General features: G+C 40.8%; 1 protein-coding gene across 3 annotated transcripts in view; it reads left to right on the plus strand.

Annotated features, from left to right (window-relative positions):
• The window catches only part of FGGY (FGGY carbohydrate kinase domain containing), a 128,091-nt gene that overhangs the window by 87,029 nt on the left and 28,155 nt on the right, over positions 1-12,907 (plus strand). For all 3 annotated transcript variants that reach the window (XM_036388009.1, XM_036388008.2, XM_036388010.1), the window contains 4 exons: positions 1,986-2,047; positions 7,229-7,376; positions 8,718-8,792; positions 11,887-12,007. In XM_036388009.1, the coding sequence (XP_036243902.1) occupies positions 1,986-2,047; positions 7,229-7,376; positions 8,718-8,792; positions 11,887-12,007 (406 nt within the window). The remainder of the gene's footprint in view (positions 1-1,985; positions 2,048-7,228; positions 7,377-8,717; positions 8,793-11,886; positions 12,008-12,907) is intronic.

The following is a 12,907-nucleotide window of genomic DNA, read 5'->3' on the forward strand; positions in this document are numbered from 1 at the left end:
CCACTTTTCAAGGAAAATAGCAAATCTTGTGTGCTGCTTTGCAAGAACACTTTTGAGAAGGAAGTTTCTGTATGCTTAATTCTGAACAGGTAAATACACTTATCTAAGTTCCAGACAGGATACAGGCAGTCAGTAGTTGTTCTTGGCTGGCTCACAGTGGTTCCACACTTAAAATGTACAATGAGAGTTAAGGCATTTGAAAAAGATGATTTTAAAATTCCTTTCCTTTCTTGTACCAGAGAACAAGGTGTTCCTGAATCATTAAAGAAATTGCTGGGGAAAATGAACAGTCTTGTTAGGACCCACAACAAAAGTGAGCTTGAAGTACTGTTAGGAATATTAGGGAAAATGTCTCATTAAAACACTCTTGGAATATCCCCTGTGGTTTTCTTGAGGTGGTGTGAACAGAAGACACACAGGGAGCCATGGGAGGAGACACAGCCATGTGCACTGTGCAGGGTACATTGCATTTATTATCTCTGTCATTTCAAAGCTCCTGCTTTCTCACGCCTAAAGTTTTCTGAAAACAAACAAACAAAAAAAGGACCTGTTTAGGATTCTTTCCATTCCTTGATCAACACCCCAAAGTGAATTATTTCCATAAAATTTGAACAGTCTGATCAAACTTCTTAAAAGTAAAGTTGATCCCTTTAAAAAGCTCAATTTTTTGGGATACAGCTGCAAAAGGAATCAGCTGGATTTTGAAACCTGTTTTAGATAGAGTCCAAATGAAGAATTAAGAAGTCCCTTATTCTGCAAGTTCTTTATTTGTATATTCAGTGGGGTTTTACACTACATTTTCAAAATTTATAAGAAGAAATATATTGCAAAATGGAGACAAAGGATGGCATGACATCATTGCAAAATGTGAAATAAAAATAACAGAAAAGGGTTTCTAGATGCATCCCTCATGTGGCCATGGCTTGAATTAAGGGCAAACTTTGTAACTCCTGTAGCAGTTCTGTGTAACAGTGTTTTCAGAGCAGACACCTATATATGATGTTTATTTATAGATTTATTTCTGAATTTATGAGCTGCCCCTGTGTTCTGAAGAGATTCTGCAGGATTGCAGAATTCAGGCCTGAGCTGTGTTTCTGGTGCATGCACACATTTGGCCTCTGTCTTTGATGCTGATCTCAGGGAGAACAGACATGCATTATTTTCTTTGCTGTGTTCACATGTCTATGCTTCATTATGTGGTTCAGGACTAGACTCATGCTGTCAAGATAAAATACCAGTGTGATTTGCTGTCAATAAGTACTGCCAAATATACTCAGTGCTCTTGAGTAGCTGTAGTTTTGCCTCCTTAGCTTTTACTGTCACCTCTGATGGGATATTACCAAGAGGCCACAAAACCTGCTGAAATATTGCCTTAAAAGCCCATATTATTCTACCTGATACTTTGTTTTGTGAGTAATGGTAACCACTCTGGAGGGAAAGGACAATCTGATTTATAAATTCAGCATAAGACGGAGCTTATATTGATCTTCTTTTATAGCAATAATTGCTTCTCAGGGCATACATTTTGTTTCCTGCAATGAATGCATGAGGCATCTATCAGGATGACAACACACCTTTTGTTTTATCATAACAGTGTGATAGAGAAAGATGATGCAGGGATTTGGGCCAAGAAGATGCTTCTGGTAGAATTCCAATGAGGATATCCATGCAGAATGGGACAGACTAGAGGACATGCAGGGGGTGTTGGACAGGAAAAAAGCCATTCTTTCACCTTAATCTCCTGACTGAGGAGCTGCATGCTTAGCATTTGGCCTGGGTTTGGTGCAAAGTTGGTTGTTTTTCTTACTGTTTATATGCCAAATCCTGAATTTCAGTGGGAGTTTTGCCATTGGCTTTGCTAGGACTAGGATTTAACACTTCATGAGTAATTGAGAAGCTCTCTTGTCTTATTTAAATCTTTCCTTTTCCAGGATTGAATTTTCAAGATGTAATCATCCTCAAAATGTTGCTTTTGTCTTTTTCAGATCGATCATGTGGTGCGAGGCCACGTCGCCTTCCCAGAATTGGAGGCCAAGGCTGAAGCCAGGTCAGTGTTTTATTCCTTTATCACATACCTGCCTCACAGACTGATGCACACTGTATTCCCAGCAGTGTCCTCACTCTCACTCAGGGGAATAACAGTCTGATAGCAGGCTGGAACTATTTACAAAGACTTTCCAGGTGATTGCTCACAAATGTAAGGTTTAAACTCCCCTCAGATACCTGTGGCACATCTAAGTAATCTTGTTAACTTTTTGCTTTTCTATCGAGCCCAAGGTATTTCTTGATTCTATAGCACCAACCCAGAGTCTGTTCAGCAGATCTCCATGCCTTGGGCTAGCAATAGATCTAAATTTGTAGGAGAAATAATTAAGCTCCAAGAATGGGACATAGCTTAATTAGGAATATATTATTCAGTATTTTTGAAACAGTCATCTAAAGGAAGGTGTAGCCACTGTATGAGAAACTCCTGCTTGGCAGCACAAATAGAACAGAGAAACACAGGATGAATTTTCAGACAAAGCTTTAAATGGAGGGGGGACTTGGAGGTAGCTCCAGGATTCCTTGAACAAGAGGCTGTGTGTGATGTGGAATTTGAGCTTGTTCTGCTTTAGAAGTGGATGAAGACAGTTCAGACACTTCTGTCAGGCCTGGACTTCCTCAAGCTTTTTTGGCTTGGATTCATTCTGAGATGGTTCACATCAGTCCCAGAGAGGTCTTAGCTGAACAGCTGGGCACGTTGGATGAACATGTGATTCTCTTAAATGTCTTTTTCCTCCTTAGATTAAAGAAAAAACCCAGCAAACTTGGCATTTTCCCTTCAGTTTCTCCCTCTGGTCTGAGAGGCAGGGCCAGTCCTGATGGATGGATTAAGCACATGCTGATACAGAGATATTTTCAGTCCTCCCTGGGGAGATAAAGCTCTACCTGGTTTCTCTGGATGACCCTTCCTTGCCTTGCAGGGCCCACTGCCTTACTTGTTTGTTAAGAACTTGACCAGGATTCCCAGAAATGCATTGGACTTCATTCAATATGAAACAGATTCATGCTTCCTAGAATTCTCTTTGTTGCTCTTTGGAAAAGGAAATCAGGAAATAAATGCATCTGTGTATGTTTGGAATAAAGATTGAACTGGGTCTTTTTCAAAATTCTGGCTTCCAGGCCATTTTTCCAGTGCCCCCATTTGAAGCATGAGCATAAGACAAACAGTTTAGTCTGTAATGCCAGGATAAACCTTTTTTTTTTTGTGTGTGCTGGAAGAATGCCTATGGAGTAGCCTACTTGTGTCTGCTGGGTCTGATACCAAACTGACTGACCACAAACAATGCCACAGTGCAAAAACTGAGAATGTGATGTGAACAGGACACTAAACTCAGAATACTGGCAGTAGAATCCCATATTATCCAAGGGTATGGTGCCATAACTTTGTATTTGAGTCTCCTGCAGTTAGTAACATGGTGGAGAATAGCACTCATAGTAAGAGTTGTAATACTTTATAAAAAGAGTGATAATATTTTACTAAGTTAATTTGCTCAATGGTATTTTTGTAATGCTTTCCAGGTATCACTCTCCTAATGAAACATTGGTATTGCTACAAATTTACTAAGCAAGTCTTGTATTAATTCTCTCATCTTCTGTCTCCCTGTCCTTCTCAAATATTTCTTAAATTTAAAGAATTTCATTTGAATGAACAAAAATCAGGAACTTTGAAATTTGAACTCTTTTTTTTCTTATTTGTTTTTTTCTTATTTTTCCATGATTCCCCAAAATTCAGCCTTATCCTGGGTACAAGTAGCAGCTGCTGTTGGCTAAAACTCTGGATTATGTGTTTACCTACATTAAGTCATATACGCAGAATAAAAATAATCCCAGAATCACAGAAGGGTGTGAGTTGGGAGGGACCTTAGAGCCCACCCAGTCCCACCCCTGCCATGGGCAGGGACATCTCCCACTAGTCCAGGCTGCTCCAAGCCCTGTCCATCCCGGCCCTGGACACTTCCAGGGATCCAGGGACAGGCCCAGCTTCTCTGAGCAGCCTGTCCAGGGCCTCCCCACCCTTACAGGGAACAATTCCTTCCCAATATCCCACCCATCCCTGCCCTCTGGCACTGTGAAACCATTCCCCCTTGTGCTGTCACTCCTGGCCCTTGTAATTGTCTCTCTTCATCTTTCTTGTAGGCTCCCTTCAAACATGGTACCTTTTTTTGGAGGATTATTTGTGATGATAAATTATTTCACTGGGATTCTCAGCAGAACAGATCAGAAAATTTTGGTTTATTATGTTTGAGGGTACTCTCTGTGTGGCTGTAGGAATTTGATTCAGCCACTGCAGATAGCCATGGAGGGGAAACCAAATGAGGATTCCATACTTTGGTGTGCAGTTCCATATTGTCTTTCCTTCCCATGCTGGGTGTGATGAAGAGTTAAGCACATGCATGTCTGGATCATTAAATAAGGAACATCAGAGGTCACAAATCCATGCCTCTTGCTTGCTCTCACCTCCTTCTGCCTCCCCAAACCTGTCCTCCCTTTCTCCTGAGGCTGCTGAGAGGCAGCTATGGAATGGCAGGTCCCTGCTGAGCAGCTGATCTGGGGAGTTTCCCTGTGCAAACTCTCCTTTGCCCCACAGATTTCCCACAGAGCAGATTTCCAGCTGTTGTAGCACCACTGCAGAGATTTGTGGTGACTCGGGAGGGTGTGAGAGGCTCAGACAAGCAGCTCTGACCACTGCTGCTGAAGGCCAGGCTTGTGCAACCCTCCCAGTTCCTATTCCTGGGTTCTTTTTTACCCTTCTTTTACTGGAAGTGGAGAGAGTTGAATTACACAAGGATTTTCTGGACTATTTAAATGTAGCATTTGGTCTATCTGATGGGCGCAGTGTGTGAGCACCAAAACTTGGGGTTTTTCAGGCAGTTCAGTGAGTTGCAGAAATTGCTGTGATCTTATCACTTTTGCTCCTCATTCTACATATTGTGTAGGTCTGACATTTAGTCATCACTGCTCTTTTAAATCCTGTTCAGGTAGATTAGAGTAGGAAATTAAAAGAGATAATATGATCCATTTTGCTCTAAAGTTTAAATAATTCTGTTTTCTACAATGAGCATTTCTAATCTGATAGAGAAGGAAAGTGTCTAACTAGCAACAAAGTTTGTGTCCTTTGGCACTTGGTGAGGTGCTGTTTTAGGGCAGAATTCCCTTTCCTATAGATCTCAATGCCATTTCCCCATCTAAAGAGATGTCTCCTGAAAATAAAGCATTGAAGTGACACACACAACATCCACCAGCAATTCTGGCATCTTTCTAGCAGAATATAAGAATCATATTTGGCAGTTCTCTGTGCCTCTAGATGGTTTAGAGCCTTTTTTTTTAATTTAGAAATCAAAAAATTTAGGATTTTTTTTTCCCTGAAAGATACCTGCTGGCATCTTTCAGCTTAAATACCAACCTCTGGTTGCTTTCTGAAATTGTGTCCCACGTATGATCACAGCTCTGGGCAGCCTTGCATTGATTTCTTATCCTCCACTTTCAGCACAGTTCCTTTTTCATGGCAACAGCTCATGCTCAGCTCTGCAGGTCAGAGGCAGCTGCCACTGATACTTTCACAGAGAACTGAGTAGAAAAAGCTCCAGGAGGTGATGGTGTTACACTGTGTTAAACACAAAGGTGGTAAAACAAGCTCTGGCAGGTGTTGGAGGGATTTTGCTGGTCACTCAGTCCAAACGTAGTGCCTTGAAGCCTTATCTATATTTAGGAAAAAATAAAATGTAAAAAGGTGTGGGAAAATGTGTAATTCCAAGGTTACGTGGATCTTAAGCATATTTGTCTCAACTTCAGCCTCCTTTTGTTCAAGTCCTTGTGTTCTGACAGAGCTGCACAAATGACTAATCCTTGTGAGAGCAATCAACCAGGATGGAGAGGAGAGGAGAGAGAGGCTGGGATGTCTGGTGGTTGAGTGAAGCTTTCCTTTTTTATCCTTCCCAACAGTCAAGCCATGATTGAGACTGGAATTAAAACTACTTTATCCTTAGCATGTACTGCTTTAGGGATGGAGAAAACAAGGCCACTTTTACAAGAACAGGAAAGAAATGATGGTGACCTCCAAATTATCATAATTCGGGTCCAGGAAGACACATAAAGCACATTTAAAGGACGTGAATAATGATGTAAATTAGTTATTTTAATGTCTTCCAAGTGTACTTCATTTTGAATGATATCCTCTGATAATGTACACATGGTAAGGTATAATTGAAAAAACATGCAGCTGAATGGTTGAATGCAAAGTATAAATATACAGCTGCTAGTGGGTCAGAAGTCAAACTAGTAAAGCATATGCCAAATTCCCTTAGGGATCTCATTAGTGCATGATTGAATATACATGTAGAGGCTAAATGAATATCACTGTTTGGGTCTGCAGTGGATGAGACAATGACTAATCAATTGTAATTAGGGTTAGATGCTATTATTGACCCACATGTCTAGAATTAAATGCCCTGCTTGGAGGTTTCCAAGGAGTTGGAAAATATCTATGGGTTTGTTTGTGATAGGATGAGTGTTTGAAAAAAATATTCTGAGTGTAATTGCAACATTTTTTAAATGGAATGTCACTAGAGTCATTGCAAGCCAAGGCACTGAAGAATTCACCATTAGTCTTAAGTCCAGGAAAAATGTCTGTTGGATATTGTGGAGTTGGGTGTAGCATCTGAACTTAGATACAATCATATTTAGGCCCATGTTGGGCTCCTCCCTAAAACAGCAGCCACTCACTTTCTCTCCTCCACCCTTAGTGCTGCATTTTAATCATAACACACACTGAAATAATTATGGTTTAAAAAAGGAAAGCTGTACATCCAGCTATTGATTAATCAGAGAAATTTTTAAACATTTGCAAAGGAATTTGGTTTTCATTTCTGTCTGGAATCCTCCTTACTCCTCCCTCAGCTGTGGGAGAGGAGCAGCAGCAGCCCCCAAATCTCAAACAGCTCTGGGGACTCTTAGGAGTCATTGGACAAGCTCAAGGTCACATTATCTCCCCTCATCCCAGGAAATTAAGGAATTCTGATGGCCTGTTGAGCCCACGTGCACAGAGATATCCTTGCAGTGCCATGGCCTTGGCAGGCAGTGGGGTTTTACTGTTCTTTAGTGGGGATTCTGCATTTGGTAGTGGTACAAATGTTTTATGTTTGAGGAATAACCTCCCCCCTCTTTTTCCAACTTGTTTTTCTTGCAGTGCTCACAGTATATATACATACTTGAACAGTCACCTGGATCTGATTAAGAAATCTTTGCCTGTGGGTTTCCTCACTGTTGATTTACATGTTTGGCCAGATTTCCATGGTAACAGATCTCCCTTAACAGATCTGACACTAAAGGGCATGGTAAGAAACAGCCTGTCTTTGCAAAAAGGTCAATACAGGGTAAAAAGAAAAAAAAAAGCATTTTGGAAGGAGCTTTTCTTCAATTTTGAGAGTACTCCTCCTTAGCTATTTACACTGTCCCAAACGATTTGGGTTTCTTGCTGCATTGCTGATGTTTCAGTAGAAAACCAGAGATTATTATACTTGAGGTATCACTACAGCCACATTAATTTTCTAAAAACTTGAGGAATGTTCTGTGTGTGCAGGTACCTTTCCTAGGAATCACATTTCACAGCTCTTGCTGCTCTTATCTCATCTGTGAGATAACAAATCTTACAATTTGTTGCAATGAATTTCAAGAGAAATTTGGGTAAACCTGTCTGGGAAAGGAATTAAATATTCTCACCATAGGTGGTTGATTTAGACAGCTTTTCAGCCCAACTTCCAGAGTTTGGGTGTTCCTCTTCCTTGAATTTACAGTGGTAGATCAGCTCACTCACAAGCCAGGGCTGTGCAGAACTGTAACAGAAGGGTGTCATAAGAGTATAAGCTGGTGATATCAAAATACCTGGTGATTAATGCAAATATCTCCTTCAAAATGGCAAATTGTCCTTGAAGTGAGCCTCTCAAGCTGCTCACCAGCACCAAAATCTGCTGTATTTAAGGCTGAGATAGGAAAGGCAAAAGCTGTGCTGCATGCTTTAAGCCACAAATGAGGGAAACATTTTAAAAAAAAAGGCCTATATATTTTTGGGTCCTAATAATACCTCCATTATTTTATGAAAGAATTACATGCTGCAGCAAAATCAGAATTTCCTTGCTATGATGGCTGTATGCAAATACTGGTAATAGCAACCCATTTTTTCTGTCACAATTCTGTCTATGTTCAGGTCTTGCCTGATATTAATCCAGAGTAACTACAGTGCAGTATTGATTTATGCCAGAGTAAAGGAGGTTAAGATGTAGTATTTAATTATTAATTGTGTTTTAGTGTTAGGGTGCTTGGGAGGGAGGGGGAGAAATGCTTTTAAAAAGTTATTTTTATGTAATAGCATTTTCATATTATTACATTAAATACATTCACGAGCAATATCTGAGTCATAACATAAAACTGTCAGAGTTAATCTATCTCTAATCCCATACAATATGCTGTTTGTTCTTTATTTCTTCACAAGGGCAAGGATAATTTATGTGGCTCTTCCCCAGATCAGGAATAACATGTTTAACATAACATTATGTGTACAGCTCACAGGAGTATGGCTTGGAATTAGCACTTAAAACTTGTTACAACAAGAAACCATAGAGAATAATAGAGTTTTACTTTGGCTGGATTTTTACATCTTCCTTTTGATCTTTGCACAGGTTGTTGGACTAACATTGTCTCGGGGTCTGGATGAACTTGCCCTTATCTACCTGGCCACGATCCAAGCCATTGCTGTAAGACATTTTTAGTGCATAAAAGAAGAAATGAATTGTTCTGTGCAGACTGATCATTCCCTTCTGCTAATCAGATTTCTAATAATACATGAATTCACTTAATGGGCTTCTTAAAGGAGCAAGATACTGTTCACCCACGTTGGTGACCACTCCCAACTGGAGGATAATCAGCAGACTGTGGGGGAAGATGTTCCCCTAAAAAATCCTGTCAATTTGTGGCAATTCTGTACGTGGAGCTTTTGCCTCTGGTGCAGATGTGAGGGAGGAGGCTGACAGCACAAGGAGCAGTGTTCACATCCCAGCTGTCCTGAGGGAGGCTGAGAGAGGGGGAGAAAAGCTCTGGCAGTTGTACAAAGGGCTCTGTGCTGCCCTGAAAAGCCTCAGCTTCAGATTGTTCCCAAATCCGTGGCTGTGCCCTCCCTGCCCGCTGGGTGAGGCAGAGCTCTGTGCCAGGGCTGTGCTTCAGTGCCAGCAGGGCACATCTGTGTCCCTGCCCCAAGGGGAGCAGTCCCAGCCTGTGGCCCTGGCTGGGCAGGACAGGGAGGCTGGGAAATGTCCCTGCTGTTTGCCAGCACCAGGGATGGGGAATTTCTCGGAATTCTTTTTGTTCTGCCCTGATTTTCTGTTGAACCCAGGATTTCCAGTTCACAAGAATTTCTGTTTTGAGGTGAAACCCTGGCTCACAGAAGTGGTTTGGAAAGCCTGGCCCAGGGTGTTTCCAATGGGACGTGCTGTCCCCAGCCCTCTGGTGACTGAAATCCACATTCCTTTAACATCCTTTCTGTCCTTTCTTTATTTTTATTTTTTTTAAAGTTTGTTGAACTTGAGGTGTTTTTGCAAAACATGAACAGTCTGATGAATTGGGGAGTTTTCCTGACAAAACTCTGTTCAGCTGGAAAACTTCCAAACTCCTCTCCTGGTTAAACAACAACTTTTCTAGGCTGGGTCAGCCATCTGGGATGGAGAGGGTGGGCGGCTGCTGTAAATTTATTGGGAATTGTTCATCTCATGTGTTAACCCTCCCTCTTCAGCAAATAAGGAGAACTTAACCCCAGCCTGGGATTCATTGTTGTGAGTTTGGAGCCTTTTGCAGATGAATGTGACTGGGTTATACCTGATGCTTCAGTATAATCCCACCATTGAAAGAATAAAGTGGAGGAGAGGTTCAACAATGCCAGGGACTGATCCTGCCCCTGAAAGGAACTTCCCAGTCTGGAACAGGTGCCCTGTGATTATCTCGTGCTAACGAAGTGGAAACCTTCTCTGCTGGAAATCCTGGGAAAGTCACCTATTATCTCATTATATGATACAGCTCAAACTTGATTGTAAAACACAAATACCGTCTTGAGCAGTAAACTCAGCAGCTGCATATCTTTTGGAGAGCTGATTGAGCTGATTTAATATAAAAAGGACATATTGTAGTTTTCTTATCACTATAAGTTAAGGGAAATTATTTTTTCCCCAAAGCATTATTAAAACAGTAACTAAAAAGTAGACAGAAAGCATTGGTTTTGACTCTATATATTTACTAATTGCTAATAGGATACCTAGGAAATCAAATTTTCACTCCCAATTTTAGCTTCACTTTTATTGAAGGAAACAGTTGTAGTAATCTTGTACCATTAGCTGTCTTCAATGGGTGGAAGATAAACTTTAAACCTATGTAAAAATCTTGTACAAAGTGTAGGCCTGCCCACAGAATGTTAATCTCTGGTTTTCTTTTCAGCAGGAGATGCTTTTTCCTTTTTATATAAAATTTGCATTTGAAGCCCCTCAATTTGCATTTTCTCCAACCCAGGATTAAATTAGTTCCCCCCCCACCCACAGTGAAATAAGTCTGGCTTTAATTTAAATTGCTGTGTGAATACAATTTTCCAGGCAGGTAAACACAAAATAATTTTCACAGCATGTTCTTTCTCAGGGTCTTTGACGTGTGTATGTTGTGAGAGAAGTTGTTAATAAATTTGAATTTCAGAAGCAGTGAAAGAGAATCTCCTTTTAACTATTCACTGCAAAATGCAATGCAACAGTTGGCCAGATGAGAACATGATCAGAGATGTAATTGTGGCTGTCCAGCCTGTTCTGAGCAGGCAGGCTCCTTTTGGAGCAGTTGATTTTTCCATAATCAAAATCATGGCTGTGCAATTTGGAGACCAGTCCTCTGTGTCAATAGGGAAGCAATGGATTTAGTCAGCTGGGGCTGGGGCTGCTCAGGTTCCTCTGAACTGCTTGTCTAAAAATCAAAATACATTTGAAGGCCTGTCCAGAATAGTGCTGGGCATTCACTGTGGACATCTCCAGCCTGGTGGAGCTCTGCAAGTTCAATTTTCAGTAGCTTTTATTTGAAGAGGGGTTTGTTACAGCTGCTGTCCTCTTAATGAACTGCAGCATGGTCTAAAGAAAACTTAAATAACAGTTTATGAAAACTCTGACCAGATTGTGGGGAATCTGCCTACCCAGAGTCAGCCTGGGCAGCATTTTGCCTTGAATTTGACATTTTTTCAAATATGAGCTCCAAACTTAACCTCCAAGGTATTATATAGAGCTGGGAATTGATTTTGGTCAAATAGTTTGTTAAAGAAATGTAAAATATTCTTGCAAGAGGGAAACAGGGAGAAGGTTGACTTCAGTGGGGAGGGAAGCAGAGTGAACAAAAAGAAAAAAAAAATTTTTTTTAAATGGCAAAGCATTTGCTTGTGCCATTCTGATTTGAGTTTCTCAGAATGGAGACTGTAAATGAAAAGTTTAAAATATTCCTGCATTTGAGATGTTTCAATTAATCCAGCCATGAAGTGGAACATTTTATTTTGCATAGGGCAAAGGCCAAGAGAAATAGTTAAGCCAATTCAAAATTCCTCAGGTTTTCCTTTTTTGCTGAAAAGACAGAAAACAGTTTTTTATTTGCTGTTCTCTTTTTGTTCTGTTTTGCTGTTTGGCTTCAGAATTGAAACCTCTTTACTGAGCTGGATTTTCAGATGCTGTTTCACAAAGTCAAGAGAAGGTTTCGGGGGGGATGCCTTTGCCATGCAGGTGTGTTACTGTTCTGGCTGCTCTCCTGTGTTCACCTGGTTCTGTTTTTTGCCCCCTTTTGAAGTTAGGAACAAGACACATCTTGGAGGCGATGCAGGCTGCAGGACATGAGATCTCCACGCTGTTCCTGTGTGGTGGGCTGAGCAAGAACCCTCTCTTTGTGCAGATGCATGCTGACATTACTGGTGAGCTTGGGGAAGTGCATGGAAAGGAATGGAAATACTTTTTTTTTAGGTGTATAAGTACTTCATCTTTGGAAAAATAAAGACTTCATATAGAGCTGTATTTTGTTGCATGACCAAAAAAGTGTGCAATGAAATGTTCCTTCTTTGGCTTCACCCTATTTGACTTGTGACACTTCCTGCTCATGCTGGGCATTGCATCCATCCTACAGAACAATTCTTTCCTGAATTGCTTCCATGCCTGTGTCACTGACGTGGTTTAGGGGACAACATCTGGATCCTTGCTCCTGCAAGGTGTTGCCCTTGGTTTTGTAGAATTCCTGGTGGGTGGAAGGCCCTGGTTGTGTGTTTCACTACAAGAGGAACTCCATGGTGTTTCACTCCATGGTGTTTTTGGTCTCCCTTCAGCCTGTGTGTGTTGGCCATCTCTGTACACCTGCGAGTCAGTTGAATATACTTCAAAAATGTGGAAAAAATAACAAAATTTAGTGTAAAGGACTTCAGAGAAACATTGAGTGATGTGTGTTTTGTGTTTATTTCAAATTAAGATCCGTTAAGGTGTCGTAAATGAAGTTTAAGGCCCAAATTTGGGGAGTTTGGTCTGGAGATCTGACATCAATCAAAACACGCTTTATAACCTTGATGGACAAGCAAAAAACATAATGCCTCTTGACCTTAAAATTCACTAAATATATTGTACTCAAAGTGATGCTTTGTGAAAAATGTTGTAAAGTCCGTGCCTTTCCTTCCAAAATACATACTTTAGGTGAATTTCAGCTACATGTAGAGTTGGGCTGCTGGGTGGTGATGTGTAAAAGAAAAGATCTGTGAAAAGGTATTCTGATTAAAATGTAATCACAAGTTCTTTGACTGTAACTAATGGCCAAGTACAATTCAGTACAA

The sequence above is a fragment of the Molothrus ater genome, chromosome 9 (genome assembly GCF_012460135.2).
Source record: "Molothrus ater isolate BHLD 08-10-18 breed brown headed cowbird chromosome 9, BPBGC_Mater_1.1, whole genome shotgun sequence".
Lineage (NCBI taxonomy): Eukaryota > Metazoa > Chordata > Aves > Passeriformes > Icteridae > Molothrus > Molothrus ater.